At 35.6% G+C, this 27,827-nt stretch overlaps 1 protein-coding gene across 1 annotated transcript; it reads right to left on the bottom strand.

Moving 5' to 3' along the window:
* Positions 1–915: 915 nt before the first annotated feature.
* Positions 916–27,827, bottom strand: LOC111685971. Its single transcript, XM_046947936.1, has 10 exons — positions 27,781–27,827; positions 25,379–25,663; positions 25,091–25,312; positions 24,780–25,023; positions 24,528–24,688; positions 24,343–24,417; positions 14,659–14,765; positions 14,359–14,474; positions 14,036–14,300; positions 916–12,869 (listed from the first exon to the last, which is right to left on the bottom strand). Exons 1-10 carry the CDS (start codon positions 27,825–27,827, stop codon positions 1,462–1,464), a joined length of 12,930 nt encoding a protein of 4,309 aa, XP_046803892.1. The 3' UTR covers positions 916–1,461.

The raw sequence follows: 27,827 nt of genomic DNA, 5'->3' as shown, positions 1-27,827 counted from the left end.
AACTAGAACAGAACTAGAACAGAACTAGAACTGAACTAGAACTGAACTAGAATTGAACTAGAACTGAACTAGAACTGAACTAGAACTGAACTAGAACTAAACTAGAACTGAACTAGAACAGAACTAGAACAGAACTAGAACAGAACTAGAACAGAACTAGAACAGAACTAGAACTGAACTAGAACTGAACTAGAACTGAACTAGAACTGAACTAGAACTGAACTAGAACTGAACTAGAACTGAACTAGAACCGAACTAGAACCGAACTAGAACTGAACTAGAACTGAACTAGAACTGAACTAGAACTGAACTAGAACTGAACTAGAACTGAACTAAAACTGAACTAGAACTGAACTAGAACTGAACTAGAACTGAACTAGAACTGAACTAGAACTGAACTAGAACTGAACTAGAACTGAACTAGAACTGAACTAGAACTGAACTAGAACTGAACTAGAACTGAACTAGAACTGAACTAGAACTGAACTAGAACTGAACTAGAACTGAACTAGAACTGAACTAGAACTGAACTAGAACTGAACTAGAACTGAACTAGAACTGAACTAGAACTGAACTAGAACTGAACTAGAACTGAACTAGAACTGAACTAGAACTGAACTAGAACTGAACTAGAACTGAACTAGAACTAGAACTGAACTAGAACTAGAACTGAACTAGAACTGAACTAGAACTGAACTAGAACTGAACTAGAACTGAACTAGAACTGAACTAGAACTGAACTAGAACTGAACTAGAACTGAACTAGAACTGAACTAGAACTGAACTAGAACTGAACTAGAACTGAACTAGAATTGAACTAGAACTGAACTAGAACTGAACTAGAACTGAACTAGAACTGAACTAGAACTGAACTAGAACTGAACTAGAACTGAACTAGAACTGAACCAGAACTGAACTAAAACCGAACTAGATCTGATCTAAAATATTCAAAAATTTCAAGATTTCTTAACTGTAGCAAGTTAATATTCGAAATTCTTAATAATTAAAATCCTGATAACGGTTTAAAAATACTTCGTGTTTAAAAGTATAGTCACCTTAAATCTTCTTTATCTTTGTATCCATTATAACTAAAAGTATGGGGTACATATTTGCTCAAAACTTCTAAAACATAACCTAATTCTTATAAAAGAATACTGGCAATTTTTTCTTATGGTTAATAGATTCAAAATTTTGATTCAACATAAAATCTTATTTCGTTTGACATACGATTTTTAGCTTTTCACACCTGCCTACGGCAAATTGTGTACTATTTTAGGGTTATAGGATGTATATCATGGTTATGGTTATTTTTAATTCTAGTCAAAAAAAACTGTTGAATCTATTTAAGTATGTATATTGTATTTATGATAAACTTTTGATTAGTAATACTGCGGTTAACTTTGTGTTTATATACCTAAAATTCTAATATCTTCTCATTAACGAATGAATCTTTTAGATTCCTTACTGATCACTTAAATCATCGGAATCATGAAATTTTGGTGGTGGATCTACACGTATATCCAGACCACAAGCAAAACGTTCATATTCTATAGGTTCGGTCTCATAGTCGGAAAGAAAGTCGGGATAGGGTAATTCCAAGTCACCAGCAGTTGCCTGGTTAACCTGTTGACTACTAGTACAACCTGTTGTTCCTCCACTAGCCACTACCGATCTAGATCCACTACTAACCACAGCACCACCTCCACCATTACGTTTAATGGTGCCAGTGGTATGATAAAAACTACTACTATCTTCACTACTATTGGCCATGTCATCGGAGAGACCAGCTTTCGATTCTACTTCACTTTCTTCGGGATTACAATAGGATCTACCGTGATATTGTGCCGATGATTGATGTGTGCCAATAATTGAATCTTCACGTTTTAATTGGCGTTTTTTGGTGCGTGCCGGTTTAATGGGTTGCCCCGTCGACGGAGGCATAGGATGATTTGCCGGTTGTGGTTTACTTACAGGCATTGAGCGCATTTGCTGCTGTTGCATGGATTGATACATGGGATTGGTTATGTGACCCAATCGATCGTAACGTGGAAAGCCCATTTCATCTACATTATCAGTCATGTCTAAGCTTTCAAATGCTGAAGATGTAGATGAAAAGGCCACACCCGAATAGTGAGGATAATCGTCATATTCGTCGGTTTCCTGTTCGTGATCCTCCAATTCCTCATCGAATTCGTAGTATTCATGTCGGTAGGAAGGGTCAGAACCTCCAGAATCCATTTCTGGCATATAACCTTCCGAACATTCTGAACTTTCCTGCTCCACCAAAGTACGATCGGAGGAACGTATACGTTTGGCTGTGATTTGACGTTTCTTGCGATAACCTCTGGTGCGTAATTTCGGATCTTGAGCACGTACATCGATGGAACTGTCGGTGTCATTGCCACTAGGTGGACTCTTGACCATGGGTGTACGTGTTATCGAACTCTTACGTGGTGGTTTCTGTATCAATTGATTGGGTGGTGATTCGGAGCTTAAGCTACTCGAGTAGTAGGGTGAACATTTTATTAATTTTTCAGCTCTAGTTGGCAGCATTGGTGACGAATTTTCGGTACTCGTTGTATTTTCACTATTAACAGTGGTAGTCGTTGTTGTGGCTGAGGAAGCACCACTTGTGCCTCCACCCACTGAAGACGATTCCTCGTCTATGCGGGTTGGCATTGATTCTAAAGATGATTGTTGTGATTGTGACAGCATGTGTTCATGAAATGAATTCGATTGTCTTAGCTTATTCGTTTTATATTCACGTATTTGCGACTTTGACAAGGTTTTGTCATCATAACTATGATGTTTTGCTAAAGGTTTTTCTCCAGGAGGACCTACAGTTTGAGGTAAATCACTAGGAGATGTTATGGGTGGTACTGCAGGGATAGGTGGGGGTTGTTTGGGTTTTATTTCAGACTTGGGTTGTTCCTCTTCTGCAGCTTTGGCCGCAGCTGCTTCTGCTACACCAGGAGTTTTCATGTGTTTGAGTAAGGCTTGCATTAAGGGTTGGGTAACTTGCATTTTAGGTTTGACAGGGGGTTGGGGAGCTTTGGGTTTTGTGGGAGGTTGCGGGGCTTTACCTTTTGGGGGTTTAGTTACACTTTGTGTAGAAGTCTGCGGCTGAGATTGATGTAATGGTACAAATTCTTGACTTTGATAGCGTTCCGTTAGCTTTTCACTAGGAGCATAAAGACGTTCCACAAATGATTCACTTTCAGAACAGATCTCTTGACTTTGATATAGCTTAGACATCATTTCAAGAGATCTACGCTTGCGTGCTGCATTCGTTTCGGTCATGTCATCCTTACCCGCTATTCTTACCGGCATTCCTGGTCTGGCCTGTTCACTAGTTTTAGGTGGTGAAGTCCTTTGTACCAAATCTTCTACGCTGGTTCTTTGGTTACCATTACTGCCGCTTCTACGATGGACTTGTGGTAGAGATCCACGCTTTTCTTCTGATGGAGATTTTTTACTACCTACTTTAGGTTGTTTTAAAGGTTGATAATCTATAAAACTACCTCTACGATTACCTCTTTGATCAGCACCTTGTTGAGTTTCTCCTGGAGCAGCACCAACTAAAGTACGACTGCTAGATGTAGACCATTCGGTAATGGTATGAGCCATTTCGGTTAGGGTCAATGTAGTGTCATCACTTTTGGTGGCCGAAGTTGTCTCTGACATTTTATCAGTTTCAGAATTTGATAAAATATCATAACGTAAACCATCCGATGAACCATTATCTCCTGAAAATTTATTCGAAAAACTGTTACTTTGTTCATTCAGACTCTCAGCTGATTTGTTAATAGAACTCATGCTTGACTTGGTATGATTTGATTTTTCCGATTTGGCACAAGAATGCGTGGATACTGCCGATAAGCTGTCTGATCCTGAAAGATTGGCATATTGCCTGACCGTATTCGTTCCGGTAGACCATTCTGATATACTTAGACCAATAGAAGTATCTTCAGAATGAGAGCTGTGGGTGCATTTCTTTTGCTGTAGACCCATGCGTACTGTGCCATCCAAATCGGTGCCAATGGAACTGGTTTCTTCTTCGGAATGGCTAGAATGACTACATTTTTTACAGCTTCCAGTACTGAGGCGTGGTTCATAGTTTCGCCTAACAGTAGTTTGATCTTCCATATAAGTTCCGCCTGAAGCTGAAAGTATATCATCTATGGATGTATCAGAATTATTAGAACCTCGTGAAAGTTTTCTTATATATTCATTGGTTCTAGTTTCATCTGGTGAGAGTTGCACCCTTATAGTTCCCGGCATAAAGACATCATCACTTGAGAAGAGCTCATCCTCTGAAATGGGACTTCTTGGGGCTGGTGATCTAGTTGGTTGCGACATTATTACCGATTCGGGACTTGAGTCTTTGCGTAAAGGACTAATCTGTTGAGACTTGGGTGAAGAAGAACAGGTAACATTGAAAGAGTTGGATAAGCAAGAAGCAGCACTTAGAGTGGAACTTAAACAAGTGGGTGTATCATGTTGTAAATCATCACTGCCAAAATCTTTATCCTCGAAAGCTGAAGACATTAAGTAAGCAGTATCTTCATAAGGTAATACCTTGGCTACATCGGGTGGCGTAATGGGAAAATCTTCACTAGATAATTTATCATCGTCCTCGTCTGTCCTATCGGTAGTAGTAAAGGAATCAATCATAATTTGATCGGCGTTTTGAGCCTCAGAAGCATAAAAAGTTTCAATGTCTTCTACTACCACAGGAGTTTCCATCGCACTCGATGGTGGGGAAGGCCAATCTTGTGAGTCCTGTGACTGGAATGACATGCTGGCCTTCCAACAGAAAGTCTTAGGCACTGGTTTATCTAAATCGGGCATTTGATATAAAGAATCTTCTGGTTTAACAGGCACATGATCAAACGGTATTTCCGGTAAAGGCCAGTCTTCGGAATCCTGACTGCCAGCATTGGATAAACACATTAAAGTGTGGCGATCTTCACCTTCTCCATCCACCTGAGTTACGGAGAATCTACCAGTTATCACGGTGGGCGATTTAGGTTCATTAAAACTGCCTATACTAGATAAACGATCTCCAGTAGCGGAGTCACATGGTATTTCTGGCATCTCAGCAGAAGTTCTACGATCAGCATCCGATATATAAGCAAGATTTGTATTACTTCTGGAATCTGAACTTAAACTGGGTTGATGATCTGTCGAAGCAACCGATTCATCGCGCATACTAACAGAATGTGTTGAGGCTTTGCTAACATCATCTTCCATACTGGACTTTTCCGAAGCCGTACTACGTTCTGAAATCCTAGAGAGTGTTCTACCTAAAGTAAAGCCAGAACTATAACCAATAATATCTGTTGGATTCACTCCTATACCATTTAAGGTACTCGTCATTGATGGATAACCAAAAGTGGTTGGAAAATCATTGAGTTCATCTTGGAAACTGGTATCACTTTCTTTTTGATCGTCCGGTGATACCTCCTTAAACTCACTGTCCGAAGAATCACGCAGCGGGTTATTGGCATCATAACGTTCATAGCCATCGGTTTCCACATGATGCCAGGGATCATCGGTGCTCGAGCTATTGCTGCTCTCAATGGTAAATGGTTTCCAGGTGGATTGTTGTTCTTTCATTTGCAGTTCGCCTCTTCGATGGGCCGCTCCCATAGATCCAGAGCTACTTTCAGTTTCAAAGGAACCTCGGGATTCTACACTTAAGGATCCCTTTGAATCAAAGCTAGATTTGGATTCTTGGGAACTACTACCAGATTTGGCGGTCTTTTCTCCTTCAGCCTTAGCTACTGCCAACTTGCGTACAGGTTTTTCTATTTTGGGTGGCTTCTTAGAACTACCAGAACTAGATTCCGTATCCTCGGGTCTTTGTAAGATTTTAGCAATTTTTTCTTCAATGGGATCCAAATAAGATTCCGTACTGGTACCCAAGTCAATAGGGCTTTGTTTCTCCAATGTTGGTGTTGAGGGTTTGCGTACAATAATTTTATTTTCCGCCACCGTCTCATTGGTGGGAGTAGCATCTCTTGACGATGAAGGACTAGTGGGCGATTGTACTTTACTATCCGAGGTTACGGCTTGAGAACCCACTTCTAATTTAAGCATTTTTTGTTTTAGCTCCAAACATTTTTTAGCTTCTAAGTCGCCAAAGTCTTGCGAAATACCTAAAGGTCGTGCTATGGAACAGCTGACACTGGATTCTTCCTCAACTGAACTTTTTTCTTTACCACCACTCACAGACAAACTCCAATCACCTTTTTCTCCTCTAGCAGGGCTTACATCTTTTTCGCCACTAGTCCAGGAATCAGAGCTCTTAGATTTGTCACTTTGCTTTTCTAATTTGCGTTTATGTTCGGTTTTTTCTTCTTGTTTTTCAAAGGTTTCTATTACCGATTTATCCGCCATAGGACTAGTATTGGGTGGTGTCACCAGTATATTCAAATCAGATGTAGGTGTTGCACAATTGGAATATTCTAATGGTATAGCATCTTCCAAAGTGGCTTGTGTCTCTAAAACATTGCGATCGGGTTCTAAAGTACGTGGTTCATTTTCCGATGTATCTGATCCCACAAATTCATCACATTCCACTGTCATCCAGGAACCAGTTTCATCACTGCGACTACGATCTAAACTTAAACGATTGGTATCTAAGCGTGATACTTTAAGATGTCTTGAACTGTCGTCTTCTTCTATGGAGGCTTCTTCGCACTCTATAGTCGGCACTCTATGCGGATAACCACCTTCTATTGGTGGCACTGGAGATTTACTAGCTGGCGAATGTGAATCATCTACCGAGACAAATGAATCTAAACTATCTGCAGTTGAGGGTTTACGACTGTAAGCACCATCACTATCTCTCGTATCCTCAGAGGGTAATGATCGTTTAAGTATTTCCAGAGATCTTCTTTCTGATATTACCGCTTGCATATCTATATCTTCTTGGACATTATATTGATGAGCAAACATACGTCTATCGCCAATGGCGCTACGTATAGCAGGTTTCTCTTCCGGTTTTTTGCTTTCCGTTTGGGTCTGTTTCTTATCGTCCAAACTGCGTGCCTTAACATCTGTACCCAAGTAATGATGTTCCGTTTGAGTTTTTTCCAAACTACTAGACTTACCATCGATTTTCTTGTGATGTATAACAGGACCTTCTATTTTTTGTTTCATTTCCTGACTCTTGGCAATTTTCTTGGGTGACTTAATGACCATGTCATCGGGTACATCGGATTTTTCGGAATCTTCAAATGATTTATTACGATCCTCAAAGCTACGACTGGCTTTTTCTAGTTTATCGGGGCTGCGGCCCTCATCGAAGCTACGACTGAATTTTACTAAGGAATTATCAAGCTTGCGGGGAGCTTTAGCTATTAAAACATGATCCTCAGCTTTGCTTTTGAATTCAGTTTCTATAATTATTTTGTCTCCTTCAGTTTTAACAAGAATTTTATCTTCGGGAGCTGGAAACGGTGGTAAGGTATCCTTGACTGGGCTTAACATGGTAATAGTTTGCTTCATGGCTGATTCGTACAACTTTTGTTGCCTCTCCTTACGCTTGGCAATATCAGCCTCTGTTTCCTCTTGGCTTTTACTTTTATCCTTGCTTAAACGTCTAGTTTCTATGGAGCGCGGCCTTTCTTTGGGGCTAGTTTTCTTGGCTTTTCCACCGTCTTTCTTAATATCGTCAGCACTTGTTCTACGTGACTCAGGTCGAGATCTTGATATACCAGTTTTGATTTTAATACCTCCTTCTCCCAGTGCTAATTTTAGTTTTCCTTTGCCAGTGCTCTCGATACTGCTGGCTCTCGACACTCCAGGGGAAGTTTTTCGCGAACTATTAGCAGAACTGTAGGGAGACCAATCGGTAAATCTATATTTGGGTATATTCAAAATTAAATGATCACCACTCTTTAGTTTCATTTTCGATTTCTTTTTATCTTTGATCTTAACACCCTGCAAAGCAATTTTCTCTATAAATTTCAAATTATTCAGCAATTCTATTTCCTCATCGTCTATGGTTATAGTATTGAGTATAGAATCATTGCCTATAGAAGCGTAAGTAGTTTGAGTTGGTATAGAACCAGCACAGGAGTGAACACTATCGGCTGTATCATCATCTTGTTGAGGTTTAACACGTTCCAAGGATTTTTCCTCTAAAATTTCGGCTTCTTCTTCAAAGCCTACAGTATCATCTTTGGAAGAGAAAGCATTCATGGGTGGTAGTCGGTGCAGTGAAATTACTGGTGTATCTAAACTCTTTGTGCGTCTTTCTGTGGTGGGCGACTCCAGCGTAGCCTTTTGTCTTTGCAGTGATACCGAACCTTCGGACAGATTTAAACGAGCATGAGCGAATAGAATCGGTGCATGACCCTTTGATCTCATTACCATTGAAGAATCTATAATTTCTTCTATCAATTTAACTTTAGATTTCGGGAATTCTGTTCTTGGTGAGGTTTTCTTTTTCAATGTATAGTCAATATCGGATTCGGTTATTTTTTCCTCATAACAAGTTTCGTATATATCATCATTGCTGCGGAAAAATTCGTTATGTTCCAAAATTGGTGACGGTATATTTTCGTTGCGTTGATAATCATTGGTGCACTCATCCATGCGATTACGTATTGGCATGTGAGGTTCATCCTCTGAGGAGGGTATTGAAATAGAACGTTCCGAAATTCTTCTTAACTCCGTGGCATTGGCATATTGTGGATCCAACTTTTGAGTATGATAACGACTCTCTAATTCAGCCAAACGTCGACATTGTGGTGGCGAGCCCTCGATTTCGGTAGAGCTCATAGTTTGTCCTCTACCCCAGGCAGCAGATATCAAACGACTCTGTTCTATTCTCAATATGGGTTCTATTTCTTTGCGCGATTGTGGTGGTGAGAATTCCAAGCGATCTGGTATTGCCTCGGCAGAGCCAAATACATCATCTGAATCTAAACTTTCATCATCGGAGGAAAATGAAGTTATGCGTGTTTTACCCTTTTTAGGTTTGCCCGATACCTTTGTTTTTGGTATAACTCTGGCCTTCAATGACTTACGGGCATTGGCCTGTAATTCTTGCCTTAAACTTTGTATAAGTTCCATTTGTTTTTGTTCTAATTTATTTTTCTGTTGCTGCAAACTTTCTGTGCGTGAACTGGTGGCTGAATCTGATTCAATTTGACTGAGCTTTTTATTAAGTTTCTCCAGTAAAGAAGGTTCTATCTGCTTGGTTATATCACGTTTAGTGGGTGAAGATAATTGTATAATAGGTATAGTTTTGTCCACTTCCAGTGTAATGGGATCCACTTTGGAAAGATCGATATTTTGGGTGAATAAAAATTCTTTGGTTTCTGCCGGTAAAAGACTGTCTAGGATATCGGGCAAAAAGTCGGCTTCTTGAGCTTGCAATCCTTTATTGCCATCCACTTTGGGAGATTTTGGTGATTTGGGGGATTTAGGAGACTTGGGTGATTTTGGAGATTTAGGAGATTTGGGTTTAGTGTGCTTCTTCTCATTCGGCGAGGGTGCAGTGCCATTCATAACATGTCGCTTGTGTAACACATACGGTATGTCTTCTTTTAGTACCTTAGTAAAACGTCTTTCATATTCGCGAAAGAATGATTTGGGCATTTCGAAACCCATTTTGGGTATATCTTGTGTTTTGACTGGAGAATCATAACATTTGGGCATTTCGAAATTACCATGGGCCTTGCACAAGGGAGGAGCACTTGGTATTTGTTTGTATATATAGTCCTCATCACTGGAATCGGCTGGTGTTAGGTCAATAGATTTTTGATGCATTAAGACATGACGTCTCGAATTACTACCCAATCGATTGCGATTTGCCAGTGAATTGGGATCACTTTTGGTCCGTTCCACGGTGGCATGGCTGTAATTCAAAGGCACCATAATGGGATTATACTCCTCAAAATGTGTCTTTGCAATTAGTTCCTCTTTGCGTGTTATGATTTGATTTTTAGCTCTGGCCTGTTGTTTCTCGAATTCGGACACCAGTTCGGGTGTTAATGGATACTCGGGACTTTGTTTAGTTCTCTCTTCTTTACCGGGCGACTCCCATTGTTTACCATAATTTTGTAAACATTCTATACGATCACGATCAAAACTAAATATATTCTCACTGTCCGACCTACGCCTAAAAGAGGATATCTTACAAGACTGAGAATCGGATTTCTTAAAGGGTGCCGTTTGATCAATGGAATCATTGGTTTGTATTTCTTTTTCTTCTTTCTTTTTAGGGGTATTTGCCGAATCTGGTGATCTAGAGCTAAAAGATTTCGAATTTCTTTCGATTTCTACATTTTGCAAACTGATGGAATGAACCTTAGAAGTTTTGGCTGATTTATTGCTTGGAAAAGTGGAATAAACATCACGGCTGTCATAAAATGAGCTATTAGCAGAGGAGCCATGTGTATCGGAAAGCAGACAATCATGTGACTTGACCTTAGGTCTGCCACATAAACTTTCTGTTTCCACTGCCTCGACCGCATCATAATAGTCACTTTTAGACTCCTGGCTAGATTGTAAAAACTTTTCGTATTTCTCTTTCTTACTCAAATGTCTATACTTTTTACCCGTGGTGGTGGGCATTTCATAGTTTTTACCCAAATAATCTCCTACCAATGACTCTTTGGAATCTTGACTGGAAGCCACTGAAGTCTTGCTTTTAGTAGTTTCTCTAGACTTTTTGCTATCGGTATGATAGAGACTATCACGTGATTTTTTGCTAGAATCTGAACTTCTGGAAATCTTAGTTTCATATATTTCAGACCTACTCTCATTACTCGAGGTGCGCGATAGAGTACCTATGATTTTCTTATAAAAATTACCATCCGATTTAACGCTTAACTTTTCGCGAGGCAAATAACGAGGATCTTCAGAATCCCAAATTTCATTCATTAACTCTGCAGCCGACTTACATTTCACATCCATGGCGGATCTATACTTATGCTGTTCAATGTCTGATTCATCGTCAGTGGGTATGTAGTTACCCGAATCTAGCGAACAAGAACGCATATGATCTTCGGAGCGTCGACGACCACTAAAGAAATCAATATCATATTTCTCCAATAGCTCATAGCTATCTTGTGATATATCATCTTGAGAACCACAGTAGTCAACATGATGACCATAGCCCCGTCTATGATGAGCCTGATGTTCTTGGGTATTGTAGGTACTACCCGGATAACTCGAAGAGTAGACCTTCGAATGCGTCAAAGGTGAAACATCTTGGGTGGCATCAATCGAATGATTTTTGGTAAAATATAAAGAGTGGCGAGAGTCATCATAACGGGTAACCGGAGAATCGATGCGATTAAATGAGAAGAAATCTTTATCAAAAGCTGTCATTGGTTTGGATTTTTCACGATCGTAATGTGAAAAATCATAAAGGTCTTTGCAAGAAGAGCTTTTCAACCAAGATTCCTTCTCGACTTGGTCGTATATATTCTCCTCTCCTTCATCATCGTCATCCTCGTCGTCGTCATCAACTTCAACATCTATTTCGTCTTCTACATCGTCATCGCCTTCGTCTTCCTGTTCGGTGCCGTTCTTGTTATACGAAGCAGTAGAGTAAAGATTAGAAGAAGACATTTGATATTCTAACTTTTCGGATGAAGTCTTAAAACGATCTAGCGGCGAACCCGAAGAACTACGATCATCTACTAATGCCTGTGATTTGGGCATATCTTGGGCATGATACAACCTATAGCCTGTGATTTGTTGTCCAATATTCGTGGTTTTGGGTAAGTGACCTATAGAATGATGGGTCAAATAGTGACTGTCATAAGAGTCAACGGAATCTACTCCCGATAATTCGGAGTTTCTAGGCAAAGAATGAGTATGTCGTGGCATATTAGCCCCAGACGCAGAACTTTGTGAGTCCACAGAAGGTGTCAGATAGTTGTCGGAGAAGGCCAATTTTACCCGATCTGCCTTTGTAGTTGTGGCATACTTTTTCGTATTGAAGCCAGTGCCAAAGTAAGAGGAAGAAGAGTCCGAGGGATGATTTAAATCGTTATGATATTGATAATTTAAACTGGAAAATGTTTGCGGTTCCTGTGGCTCCGCCAAAGTAGTACAACTCAAAGGCATGCGTATATCGGCGGCCATACCCAACTGTTTCGAACGTGTATACTGTAAAATGGACTCATCGATGAATTCATCAGAGAAATGTTTCTCACGGGTTTTGGATTTTGTTTTACGATTAACGGTAGCATATATATCATTACGATCGTTGAGATTAAGAGTTTCACTGTTGTTGATTTTATTCTCCATTTTAGCGGTATTAAAGTCAGGATACTTATAATGACCGATATCGTTGATGTCGGTGTAGATAATGTTGTCTGTTTCGGTTTCTGTAGAGGTTGCATTGTTATTTAACATGTTGTGTTTAGACATCGAATAATTGGTATTGCTATAATGAAGGGGGGTGACAGTTTGAGATGGGGACTCCGGTAACCGATGCGGCGGAGGAGGGACAATTATTGTTGCCACCGCCGATTGCATACTCTCCCGATTGGTGGTAGATTGTGTCAAGTCCGAATCCACTTCCTCCTCGGGTAAATCCGATTCCACCAATTCCGCCTGCATTTGAACCTGGACCTGTAAGGATTCTTCCATCTCCTCCTCCTCCACTTCCTCCTCCTCCCCCTCCTCCTGTTCCAATTCCATAGAGCTGCTGAGATCCGCTGAGAGAGCCACCGTATTGGTGGTGGCCTGCATAGTGCGCAGACTGTAATGATTGCTGCTGCTGTTGATGGTGTTGACATTGTTGAGTTGCGGCGACACAGGGACATACGCCTGCGATGCCACTGAGACTCGACGAGGGGTGTTGCTGCTGTATAAGTGGGACAAGTGGCTCAGAGCTAATGTTGTTTATTTCCAGCAAGACATGTTTGTTTGTTTTTTTTGATAATACAAAAATAGAATCATATAAAACAGTTAAATTAATATATTTAACATTTTAGGTTTGGGGCAGTTGTTCATGCTTTTTATACAGTTTTTTTATTTTATTTTAGTAATACAAACCATAAAAATTGAACTTATAAAATCAAATTTTCTAAAACACTTGTAACTCAAGATAAGGTTGCATGCTTAATTATTTAATTATAAAAATATATTTTTTTAACACTTTAAAAACTCAAAATTCACTAGAGGCTTTCAACAACACAAAAAAACAAACACTTTAAACGTAAAACTTTAAATAACCGATAAAGTTTAAATTTTTTTTAATTTAAAAAAAAATATTAAACTTAAAAAAATTATATATAACGCTTGTAATTAAATTGCAAATTATACATATGTAAAAAAATGTTGGAAAAATTAAATTTCTTATGAATGAAAAGTAATGAGGACAATTATTTGAATTTGTTCCAAATTTACTAGTTCTAGAACGGCAGAAAACGGAAGTACTTCGAATGGACTAGACTATAGACAAGACTATAGACTAGACTATAAACTAGACTATGGACAAGACTGTAGACTAGACTATAAACTAGACTATGGACAAGACTGTAGACTAGACTATAGTCTAGACTATATATAATACTTTAGACTAGACTATAGTCTAGACTATAGACTAGACTATAGACTAGACTACAGACTAGACTATAGACTAGACTATAGACTAGCCTATAGACTAGACTATAGACTAGACTATAGACTAGACTATAGACTAGACTATAGACAAGACTATAGACTAGACTATAGACTAGACTATAGACTAGACTATAGACTAGACTATAGACTAGACTATAGACTAGACTATAGACTAGACTATGGACTAGACTATAGACTAGACTATAGACTAGACTATAGGGGTCACAACAAGTAGAGGCTATAATCACACGTTCTAGAACTAGCTGTGGAACTAATACAAAATTCGAATAAATTTCAAAATAAAGTTTAAAAACTTCAAAAGAATTAGAAAATTACAGAATTTCCTTCGAGTTCCAGAAATTCAGCGTCTTCAGGTTCTCAGAAAGTTTTCAAACAATAATTAATAAAAGAAAAAAATTTTGAAACGACTTACCGATATTGTGATCGCTTTGATGCGCACGAGCCGGATCTTGAGCGCGTTGTTGTTGCTGTTGGGGTGTTAGATGATGAGTGTTGTTGGTGTTGTTGCTGTGTTGGGGTGAAGTCCATGATTGCTGACCCTGAGGGGAAACAGAGCGATTCGCATTCATTTGATGGTCCGCCGCAACCGCTGCCGAGTGGTGTGATTGTTCCGCCGAGTCCGGCGATGCCGAGGCATAGTTCTTCGTCTGATAAATCTCCACCTGGGCTGCTGTGACCTATTAACAAAGTATAAGTAAAACTTAAGAATATTTGAGATCAATTGAAGATAATTACTTGAGAATGCTTGCGGTCGGTAGGATTGCCTAGTTGGCGATCCAAGGTATCCGCTCCCCTCTTCGTCAGAGAAGGCGTCATCGAGTCGCTGCATTGATTGCGATAATCCCAGGCTGCTAAAAAATTTTGTTAACAAAAAAGATGAACAATTTTAGTGTGATTTTTAAATTGATAATTAATTTATGTAATTGTTTTAGTAAATAAACTAATTATTTAGTAATTATAAAAAATAAAATTTTAAATAAAATATAAACAAATTAGCAGAAAAAAGAAATGAAATCAAAAATAATAAATACAAACCGGTATCGATTGGGAGTAAGGGATTGGCTGAAATGCTGGAGTTCACATATGTATGCGATTGACTTCGGCTACTTGCATTCAAGGGCCCTTGCCGGAATGATTGTGACCTGCAGCAAGAAAAGAAAAGACAAGAGGATAGATACCACGTTTTTCTTAAACAAATTTATCTTTTCATTTAAATTGTTTTTTTTCGGTTTTTTTTTATTTAATTTTTCTTTGTTTAAAATTTTAAGAAAATTGCTTTTAATTTAAATTAAACTGATTTAATTTATCGTTTTTTTTTTTAAATTGTGATTTAATGTGGTTTATTTTTGCATGAAAGTAATTGTTTGCTGTTTTATTGTGGTTTAGTTTTCAATAAAGTAATAAAAAGAAAATAAGAAATAAATGAAAGTTATAAAAGTTTAACAGAAATGAAATTAATTGAAAAGTAATAAAAATCATATATGACAAATATAACCAATTTGAAATTAAAGGAAAAACATTAAAGGTCTTATTCATTATTAAATTTCTATTTTATCAAGGGTTTAATAAACCAAAAGTTATGATAAGATAAACAATTCATAACGATAATACAGTGGGAAAAAGTAATATACACACATGGTACCAAATTGACATCAAAGTGTTTATAATTTCCCAATAACATTGGTTAACAACACTCGTTGTCAACGTCTTAATTTTATACAAATCCGTGGACAAAATATTAACAAACATGTTAAGCTCATTTTTGACATTTATACACCAGATGTATATAAAATATAGATGTCGTCAACGACTGTTGTCGTACGTATCTATGTATATACATTGACAACGAATGTTGTGAATTTGATACCAGGCGTGTACATTTCTTCTTCAGCCCTCTGTGTACGGGGTTAATTTTTGTTTAATTAACTACAAAAACAAGTGTTTATTGGAAAAGTTAGGTAGGACTCATCATACATATAAGCAGATCGTATATGAAAACAGAAATTAAGAGTTAAAGCCGTGATACACGGTTGTCAGATCTTACAACGTTGTCAAATGTTCAGAAAATAGCTAACAATCATCCAAACTTACAGTTTTTCTTTTGCAACGTTGCCAACATACTAAACAAAATTTGTATGTTGGCAATGTTATTAGACATTTTCTGCACAGTTTACGGCCAACGTTGTAAGATCTAACAATTGAGTATACAAAGCATTATGCTCCTCTAAATCTGTCATTTTACATCTAAATACATTAACCTATACAACTACCAAAGTATGAACATAGAAACTGGACTTAATGATACCCTATAACGCTGAAATTATTCATAAAACGACTTTATTTGAAAGCTATATCCAATTATGGAACTATCATGAATAAAATATCGCCACATAATTTTCGTAATAAAGGTCATGACTTTATTTTATATTGAAATAAACTCTAAACTATTAAGAAAGTACAGACACACATGGCCGATCATATGATGCCCCACATACATATAGTCGTACGTCGTGACCGATCATATGATACTATAGAAAAGTTATGAGTGTAAAATGTGAATTTCTTTTTCATAAAAAAAAACATTTATTTTGAAATTAACTTTGGTTCCGTTAATGTTAATTAAAGAGGTACTTCTAAAAGAAGCTTTTTGTATGGATGCTAGGGACAGATATGGACCGATCCTTAAAAAATTTTCGTAAATAGATTTATGTTTATATATAAGTCCATTGATCTGAATTTCATTATGATATTATTGTTTTTTTAAGTTAATTGTCAATATGAAAGTTGTTTAAAAGGGATTCAATTGTGGTCCGATCGTTATAGGCCTCAAATACGGGGTCATTAGTATTTGGAAAGTATGTAATTACCGTTTTTGATTCCATTAATCTGAACTTCATTATGTTATTAGTATTTCTAAGTGAATTGTAAATGTGCAAGTTATCTAAAGGGGGTTTAATTGTGGCCCGATCATTATATCAAGATAGAAGTATATCTAATATAATTATGAGCCCAAATCGTGTGTTCAGTTGTATCGTAGCTAGGTAAAATAATGGTCCCATTTTTAACCGAATCCATAACTTTTATTGATAATCATAATAATAGGTCCAACATTATTTATACTTTCAATACAAACGCATAATTTATTTTATCATTATAATAAGACGTGTTTACATCTCTGCCCGAAATATTATTTGAAGGCTGATCATCATTTTTAAAGATATACAGTTAATCGGCCCACGATATGTAACCAATTATGAATTAGATGTATATAATGGTATATAGCCTGGTAAATGACTTGCCAAATAGACTAGTCCATAGATTAGACAATAGAATAGAACAGACTAGTCAGTAGACTAACCTATAGAATTGTCTATAAAAACTGGTCAGTTATAGACTAATCTACTAGTAAATCCGACTTAAATATCTGAACCGATTATTTTAAATTTAAGATGCAATTAGATCACTTTCATGGAAATGATATGACAAAATTAGGAGACTAATTAATATGGGTCCATATTATATTTTATCGTACTAAAAGTAAACTAACAATGTGTCTTAAAATAATTATAATTTTAAATCTGTTAAATCTTTATCCAATACTGTTAAACAAAATTCTTACTTGCACCTTTGATGCCACTACAGAAATGCTCTGCTTCAACCGAATAATTGAAATCGACATTGAGTAATTTAAGCAACTACTACATACATACAAAGAAGTACATACTTTTACTACTACAAAACCATTATAAGGTTATTAAAACTTTGCTAATAAAGCAGAAAATACACAATAATAAAAAAAAACACTACACCTGATTGAAAACTGAATAATGAATGTGCTAGATAAAACAACAATAATATATATGTACATATGAAGTAGTTTTCTTAAAAAGGATAACAACAACTAGTATAGGTGAAAGGTCATACATTTACAAACATACACAAAAACACATACAAAAAAAACTATTAATTATTAACTCTATACATGTAAACAAACCAAGAGAAAGATAAAGAGTAAAAAGCTAGTTTTTAAAGAGAAGTACTTAAATGAATAAGGAGAAAAAATACACACAGGATCAGGCATGGAAAACTTGGATTTTCGAAAATTTTTTTAAAACAAAGTGTTTATATCTTTGACTAGCCTACGCACTAGTGTATTAACTACCCTATGGATTAGTATACGCACTAGTCTATTGACTCGCCTATGGACTGGTTTATTACCTAGCTTACGGACTAGTCTAATGACTAGCCTAAGGGCAACTATAGTATAATGACTAGCTTAAGGACAGGTTTAGCCTATTGATTAGCTAACGGACTAGTTTATTAATTAGTCTACGAACTGGTCTCTTTTCTATTCTGATGACTATCTTAAGAACCACTCCATGGACTAGACTACAGACTAGTCTATGGAGTAAACAACAGGCGGACTATAGAGTAGTCTATGACTGGACTATTAACAAGGCTATTTACTAGTCTATTGGCTAGTGTATTGACTAGTCTGTTGACAGCCTAAAGACTAGTCTTTTGACAAGCTTAAAGACTAGTCTATTGACTAGCCTAAAGACTAGTCTATTGACTAGTTTAAAGACTAGTCTACTGACTAGCCTAAAGACTAGTCTACTGACTAGCCTAAAGACTAGTCTATTGGCCAGCTTTAAGACTATAGACTAGCTTTAAGACTAGTCTATTGACTAGCATATAGACTAGCTTTAAGACTAGTCTATTGACTAGCCTATAAACTAGCTTTAAGACTAGTCTATTGACTAGCCTAAATACTAGTCTATTGACTAGCCTAAAGACTAGTTTATTGACTAGATTACATAATAGTTTATTGACTAGCCTAAAGACTAGTCTATTGACTAGCCTATACACTAGTTCATTGACTACCCTATAAACAAGTTTATTTACTTACCTATGAACTTGTCTATTGACTAGCCTTTTAAATAGCCTACATATTAGTATATCGTCAAGTCTACGGACCAGTCCATTAAATAGCCTACGTACTAGTTTTTTGACTAGCCTTCTAACTAGTCTATACTAGCATTCTAACTAGTCTATTGACTAGACTACAGAATATTGTCTAGTATAAATAATATACTAGTCTACGGACTAGTCTATTGACTTGCCTAAGGACTAGTCTACAGACTAGTCTGTTGACTAGTCTACGAACTAAGTAAGAAATTCTATAAGAAATAATCTATAGACTAGCCTACAGACTAGTCTATTGACTAGACTACAGAATATTGTCTAGTATAAGCTGTAGGCAATAGTCTAGTCTAAAAAATAGTCAATTGACTAGCATACTGACTAGTCTATTGGCTAGTCTACGAAATACCTTATAAGCGAGTCTATTGACTAGATTAGTCTGTGAACTAGTAATCAGGTAAGTCCATTAACAAGTCTATTGATTACATTATTGACAAATCTTCGGACTACACAATTGACTAGGACTAGTTAATTAATTAGTATATACTTACACTAGTCTAATGACTGAACTACTGACTAGTCTACGGACTTTTCTATAGAATATTTAATTTACTAATCTATAGACGAAGCTGATGACAAAGCTATAACTAATGACTAGACTAGTTACTATTCTGTGGACTAGCATATTGACTATTCTATTGTCTAGATAATGAACTAGCCTAGGGATTAGTCTATTGTCTAGTATAAGAACTAGTCTAGGGACTAGTCTATTATCAAATATAAGAACTAGCCTAGGTCCTAGTCTATTGTCTAATATAAGGACTAGTCTATAGACTAGTCTATTGACTAATCTATGGCGTAGAGTAATGAATTGGAGTATAGTAAAGAATTTTCCATGCCTGCAGAGGAGGACATACACATACATAAGTGGTCTTGCCCAAAAAAAAAAGGATGTATAAATACACATACATATAACCAAACTTTACGTGTAAAACTATACATATGTAAATATGTAAACTATAAAATATTAATGTCTCTTGGAAACTATTACAAGTGTCAGCTCAAAAAAAAGGACTAAATAAGGACGAAAGAAAAAAAGCAACAACAACTACACACTAGTTAATGGTTGAATAAATTCGCAGTCAATGGATGATGGGTTTGACGATGATGTTGATGATGATGATAAACTAACATTTGCTACGAGTACAAACAATCAAACACATACAATTAAAAGAAAAAAATGTCCTGTCGAATGAATGGGAAAATGAAACATTTGGTTGTGCAATGATGTGCATGATGATCATGAGACAAATGACAAATGTTTCAAATGAAAATAAAACAAATAAATATGAAATTAAAATATATTTAAAGCTAAATTAAAATTAATATAAATATTATTATAATAATTATGCCAATTATTTACTTAAACATTATTAAACAAATTGCAATTAAGGAGGACTTTTGGGTGATAAAATCGGTTTTAGAAAATCAAGAAAAAAATAATTTAAAAACACATTTACTAACGTTAAAATTAAATGAAAATTAAAGAAAATTAGAAAAAAACAAAAATAAAATATTTTAATTTAAAAAATAATAATTTGTGTTTTTTTTAAACTTGGTAACCAATTAGTTTTCTTTTTTTTTAATATTTTTTAAAATATTATTTTGTTTTCTAGAAATCCTCTTCTCTTTTCTAAAATTGCTTTGCTTTTTATTTTATTTTTGTTTTTTTTTATAAAAGTTTTAACTTTTTTTGTTTGCACCATAAAATAAATTAATTATGTACATGATTTTTTTCTTTTAAAAATTTATTTTAAAAATTAGAAAAATTACACAAATTTTGAATAAAAAAAAATTATACACATACAATATTTTGCATTTTTTTTATGTAGCCAGGTTTGTATTTTTTTGTAGGTAGGAAAATAACGTATTTTTTGAAAAATTTTGTATTTGAAAATTAAGTTTAAACTTAAATTTAAAAGGAACCAAAAACATATTGATGGTTTTGATGCAGGTGATACACGTAAAATGAATAATATTAAAAAAAATTATAAACAAAAAATATTATTTTTAAAAAATTTTGGTTTTATATAAAAAGAAATTAAATGTTTTTTTTTTAATAAAAAAAATTAAAAGCAATTTTCAAGTAAAGTCTTTTAAGGAGTGATCGGATGTGTTAATTCTCAGTTATAGAAATATAGCTTTAAAATTGGTTATTAAAGTTTTTACTTAATACAATTATTTATGTTCTTGATTTGTCAACTACACGTACATACTTTGACAACGGATGTTATTGACACAATTATAAACATTTAGGTGTTGATTTTGGTACCCAGCGTGTACAATTTTAAAACGCATTTTCCTCTGTGTAGAATTTATTTCCAACTAAATCAATGAGCTTTTAGAAAAACTTTTAATCTTTAATAAAAAAATTATGATGAACATTTTTCTCTCAAAAAGAAACTTTTCTCTCTCATAGAGGGAAACTTTTCGGCAAAGAAAAATGCTCACAAATTGAGAAACTTGTTTTAAAGCAAAAAATGGTTCTCAAAAAGAGAATTTTTTTTTTAAGATAAAAATTGCTTTAATAAGAGATACTTTTCAGAAAAATATGATCCTAAAGAGAGTAAACTCAACTAGGAAAAACTTATCTCCGAGATAAACATTTTTTACTAATGAAAACTGCTTCTAAAGAATAGGCAAGAAATCTGGAAAATAACTCCAGATGCCAAAGATTAAAAAAGTCATAGAAAAGTTCATAGAAAATCCCAAACTCAGGCCGGAAGCATTAATAATGGGAAGACCTTTAAGGTATACCCAGATAGAACAACACCTAAAACGTCAAAAGAAGACAAGAAATCAGGAAAATATGAAAAAGATTAAAAAAGTCAACAATCTCCGTAGAAAATCCAAAACTCAGGACGAAAACATTAATAACGGAATTTAAGGAATTTAAGTTTTGGCCAGACACGAATAAAACCAAGGAGATCGAAATCGGTAGAAGAATCATTCTGTCAAATTTTCGAACAGATATGACTAGAATCCTTTTGTTGCACTTGGCGATCGAAGATTCATTTATCATGGAAAGTTCCCCCGGGGGGTATGTTACCATGATGAAAGACCCCAACTTGGTGTTATTATAAATATTAAATAATGATATCAAATCATTTACTTTGAAGTGATTTGACATAATTCTGTACCGCGGGAACCGGTAGCCCGCCGGTCAGAGTTTCGGAACATGTGTTCTTACGGTTATAAGGGATGTATTTTTGGAGTGCACGTGGTGGTTTTGGTTTAAATCGAAGTTCGAGGGAAGAGAATGTTGCTCAAAAGACTAATTTACTATAAAGCTTATAATTCTGAATAAGATCGGTGCTATTGCATCGACATCAACATATACCCCACAGAGGAGTGACTGTGAGTTCGTTAGAAATAAGTTGGTCTTAAGACTTAAGTGTACATGATATAGGATGGATGAAGGGTATACGAAACCTACACACACGAGTGAGTTTAATCTGTACTAGATTTACAACAATGTGTTTGTGAGCAAGAACAAGTCCTCAGCATATTTGATGGATTCGTGTTTCGGTGATGCTGTCGAATCGGCAAGCAACGGTACAAGAAAAGCTCGATTTCTTAGGCAAAGTAATCTCAAGTACGTACACACACGTACACTTAGAGTGGGTGTGTCCGATGTCGTTCTCTATTCTAGTGTATCGAATGAAAGGTAATGGATGAAAGGTATCATTGAATTTTCATTCGTTGTCTAAATATATTCAGGGTTTAATCTGTTCATACCAGATTTACAACAGTGGTTTGTGATCAAAACCAAGTCCTCAGCTTATTTGATGGATTCGTGTTTCGGTAATGTTGCCGAATTAGCAACGGCGCAGCAATAATCAGTACAGCAATAGCTCGATTACTTGAGCAAAGTGCTTGTTGTGCTGCATGTCCATTAATAAGCACATTGCTCAAGTTCTCAGGTTGTTTGACATTGTGTCATGGGAATGTTATCTTGGTGAGTAGCCCTCATCTTAACGTAATTGTTAGCTAAAAGGTGTCACTAGAATCAAAACTCAGCTTTTGCACTTTGTTTTGTGCCAGTTATTAGAGAGGCACATTCGGGTCTCAAACGGAGAGAGAATGTGGCTTTTAAGATTGATTCACATTGAACAAAATATTTCGAAACAAGATCAGAAGAGCAAGTTTGCTCACAGCAGTGACTGTGAGTTAAATGGTGATGAATTCTTCGTATGTTTATTGAGAGTCATTTGAATGTTATCTTGGTGAGCCGCCCTCAACTTGGTGTTATTGTGTCTCAACCCAAAAAGAGAGAATGTGGGTTTTAGGATTGATTCACATTGAACATAATATTTCGCAATAAGATCAGGAGAGCAAGATTCCTCAAAGCAGTGACTGTGAGTTGAATGGTGTATTAACTGAGACCCAGAAGAATTGTTTGCCTCACTTTGTTCGCATCAACACAGTCCATTTTATCAGTGTAAGTTTGCAAAGATGTCGAGTATTGCTTGAGATATAAAGCTGCAATATTGCAAGCAATGTTTTCTTTTCAATTCACAAATTGATGGTCGTGTGTCTTCTCTACCTTGCTAAAGCATCACAAAGGTTACACTCCAAAGTAGGCACGTGGACTAAACTCAGGGGCATGTTAATTTGGTAAAATGCGATCACTTTGTTGTACATTAAATCCTGGACAATAGTAGTGCTAGTTTTAGTGTGGGAACTAGAAGCTGGATGAGTCAAAGAACTTCTAGGGGTTATTTTACTGGCAGTTTGATTAGAATATCTATGTATACATTATCTAGTACTACGGGATCGAATACGCGTAGTGGTTGAAACTCAAATCGCTGGTAGAGAATTATGGTTAAAGGTCTGAGAGACAATAAAATCTTTAAGTATATCGGGGCAGTGGATAAACTGTTTATATATGAAGAAATGCATTGAGGTAACGTTTATATAACAACGATGTCATCAAGATGGTAGAGTTTGGGTTGTTGCTGAAGTGTAATTTTGAGTTTACTGAGTGTCTGGAGTGAAGAAAAGGATTGATTTGCCGAAGAGGAGCTTGGTGATCTGAACGCCTAATCTTTGTACGATCAATTAATGCCTTTACTTAGTTTGGCAGTTTGTCCAGAACGCCTATCCATTATCTAGTACTACGGGTTCCAGTTGCACGCACCGTATTTCATGTCTGAAGTAGGGCAAAGGGTTGATGAGTCGAAGACCTTGGTGATCTGAATGCCTAATCTTTGTACGATCTAATATTGTACGAATTGTTCGAATTAATGCCTCTACTTAGTTCGCATTACCACTGAGTATACATATATATAGAATTCACTAGTATCGACCAAGAGTGGCAACTAATCTCTCTAACAGAACTTATTTGTTACCTGATGCTATACATAAGAGCATAAGAAAGCTTTTGTAAAAGCTGAAGTTGTAATTGCCTACCCCCGTTCAATGGTAAGTATAGAAATTGATAATCGTGTTATATAGAAACTAATAGCAATTACTACCAAGATAAATCCTTGATAAATCCTTAATAAATATTAGTTAATGGCTTTTTCAAAGCCTTTCGTTTTAAATTAAAAAAAATGATACAAGCGATTAAAATATTAATCATATTTTAGTTATACCCTCATCTACTCATTAAAAGACTTTACTAATTATTAGTATTATTTTTTTAATATTCTTTTCAACGAAAAAAGAAACGAAAAGAAATTTCAAAAAATATAATTAGAAGTAAAAAAATAATTTATAACTTTTTACACTCACCTTTGGAAGTTTTGTCTTTTTACATAATTTTCACGAACAAAATCAATAATTTGTTTTTGGGTACGGCCACTATAACTATAATTTACAAAATGGGAAAAAAATAAATTAAACAAAAACTCAATTAGTATAATTAAGTTATAATATAAATAAAAGGAAAGAGAGAGATAGAAAAGAAAACCACTTACCGAAATGAACTGCCTCTTGACATGACTCTAGTCTTGCGACGCGGTGTATTTTGAACAACAGTACAACGGAAGAAACCATGATTTTCTACACATTTTTTCCAAAAGTTTTTACATTGATTACGTCCAGGAAATAGAAATTCTACCGTATTATTATAATAGCCCTGTTAAAAGGAAAGAGAGAGAGAGGGATAGAAAGTAACAGGATATTAATACTTTCATTTTTCATAAAAGGATTCTGTTTGCTTAACTTACATAACCCTCAGGATGTAATTTTACTAGGAAACGTTTACGTTTAAATGATATTTTACGTATTTTAGCCCAAGAGAATGTATTGATGCGTGTTAGATTTTGGAAGACTGCTATACCCATATGAGCAACGGCTAAATTTAATGGCATACCATCATGATCCATAGCTGGATGCATTTTCATGCCATATAATTCACAACGTCTGGCGGTTTCTAAGAGGTTTAAATCGGCTTCAGCTGGTGATTGACCACTGGAAATAAAATTAAAAAATATATATATAACATTTTCAAAGCCTCGATTTCTGTCCCTTTACTTACACATGCTTTTTATGATTTTCCATAATTTTCCTTTGCATGGGTGCATCTTGATTTGGTACAAAACGATAAGATGATAAATACGTATGATCAGGATAATCCTCTGCTGCATAATCACCACACGAGGCCTGCACTATATAGCTGGCCATAAGGGCGGCAGTATTTTCATTGCATTGCAAACTGCCGGTGGCTAAATCACGTTTGACTTGTAAACAAAATAAATATCTAAAATGATATCAAAATTATAAGATTTCTTAAAAAAACCTATATAAATTTTATAATTATATATACCTCGTATATTCCTCTTCCAATTGCGATGGATCTGGTGTATAGAATTTAACACAAAAACGTAACATGGGATCTACTAACGATAGACCAACTTGACGATTTAATGGTTTCTCTAAGTCCAACCAATATTTGGTTTGTGTTGATTTCTCTTGATATTCCAGACCAAAATAATCGGCTTCTAAGAGATTTAATTGTCGGCAGACTTGTTCAAAGAGAACTTTACCTAAAGCTTTGGCCTGTAAAGAGAGAAAGAGAGAGAGAACAGAAAAGGGTTTAATATAAAATAAACTTTAAAATATATCTCTGAGTGAACAAGGAATCTTCAAATTAAGCTTTGAAAGTACAAAGAAAGTGGTCCCACATCAATTTCCCTTTCTGTACCATTTTAAAAGTAGTTCCTAGCAACTATAACACCAAGTACTTCCAAAATAATAACATTTATTATCACTTCAAAAGTAGCACAAAGTGAATTTGTTTACCTTCTGTGGAAGTGGTGCTTATGGTGCAAAAAAGAACATATTAATTACTTCCTAAGAATGGCTTCAGATGTAGTGAATTTGGAATCAAATAAAAAAACATCCCTCCTATGACAAGCCTGTGTTAAAATCATCACTTCATAAGGTCTTTTTCATTACTTCCATTGAGTAAATTAACTTCTTTAACGCTTCTTTAGAAGTTTTTTTTTTTGCTGGGTTCTTGTATCAGAAGAATGTAGCAGAGGCCTATAAAGGAGACTATTTGCTAGATTAAAGTCCAGACCCTAGCCAATAAAAGTCACTAATATCTGTATCGTATAGCTAACTTAAGTCTTCACTATAGCGCTAACTATTGAGGAGAGTATAGATCAGACTATAATTTCAATTAGTCACGACTTAAATCTCGAGAAATAGCTTAGACTAAAGAGAAATATATTGTCTCGTCTAGACTGTAAAGAAGATTATAGTCTAGGTTATAGATCTGAGTGTAAGCTAGACTCTAGAATAGAATATAGGAAACTCTAGAATATAATATGAGCTTTCTAGCATCACGACTAAAGAGCAGAATATGATCTTGACAATAGAGAAGATTTCAGTCCTAACTAAACAGTAGAACAATATAAGACCAGATTATAGTCTAGAATGGACTTAAGACAAGACTCAAGAGGAGATTATATAAGCTTTCTTGCATCACGACTAAACAGCAGAATATGGTCTTGACTATAGATAAGATTTTAGTATTAACTAAATAGCAAATCTAGACTCTAGAATAGAATCTAGGAGATTATAGAATATAATATGAGCTTTCTATCATCACGACTAAAGAGCAGAATATGGTCTTGACTATAGAGAAGATTTTAGTCCTAACTAAACAGCAGAACAAAATAGGACCTGATTACAGTCTAGAGTGGACTAAAGACAAGATCTAAGAGGAGATTATATAAGCTTTCTTGCATCTCGACTAAACAGCAGAATATGGTCTTGACTATAGAGAAGATTTTAGTCCTAACTAAACAGCAAACAAAATAGGACCTAAAGACAAGATCTAAGAGGAGATTATATAAGCTTTCTTGCATCTCGACTAAACAGCAGAATATGATCTTGACTATTGATAAGATTTTAGTGTTAACTAAACAGCAGAATAATATAGGACCAGAATATAGTCTAGAGTGGACTAGAAACAAGAATGTAGAGGAGATTATAGTGCAGAATATAGTGTAGACCATAGGACTGGTTATGGTGTAGACTAAAGATTAGATTATAGCCTACAGTATCTAATAAAGACTACAGTTTTGTCTGCAAATAGAAACAAAGTTTAATCTCGACTATAGAGCGGACTATCCAACACACTTTAGATCAGACTATTGTTTCGACTATATTCTTGGATATAGAGTAAAGTATAGCAGACTTCAGAGAAGGCTATAGTGAAGACAAGAGAACAGACTATAAAAAAGACTATTATATAGACTAAAATACAGACTATAAAGCAGATAATAGTCTAAACTATAAATTAGATTATAGACTCGACTGCTAAGCAGATTTCAGTCTTGGCTTTAGAGAAAATTTTAATCTTGACTATAAAGCATATAAAAGTATCGATCGTAGAGCAGACTACAGTCTCTATTACAGAGTAGACTACAGTCTGAACTATTAAGCGGCTCTAGACTATAAAGCAGAGTATAGTCTCAATCTTAAAGCAGACTACAGTATCTTTTATAGATTAGACTACAGTCTCGACTATTAAGCGGACTATACAGTACACTATAAGGCGGAATAGAGTCTCGAATATAAAGACAACTGTTGTCATTACTATAGAGTAGATAATAGACTCTCCTCTAGAAAAAACTATTGTCTAAATATTATGATCAGAAATTTCCAACTATTCCCAGCAGTTCGACGGGACAGTCCCGAACTGACCACTTAACCTACCACTTGTGGTGGCCCCTAGCCACTTGACTACCCAAGTGACCAACCAT

This window comes from Lucilia cuprina, chromosome 4, assembly GCF_022045245.1.
Source record: "Lucilia cuprina isolate Lc7/37 chromosome 4, ASM2204524v1, whole genome shotgun sequence".
Taxonomy (NCBI): domain Eukaryota; kingdom Metazoa; phylum Arthropoda; class Insecta; order Diptera; family Calliphoridae; genus Lucilia; species Lucilia cuprina.
This window is presented reverse-complemented; position numbering and strand designations above follow the sequence as displayed.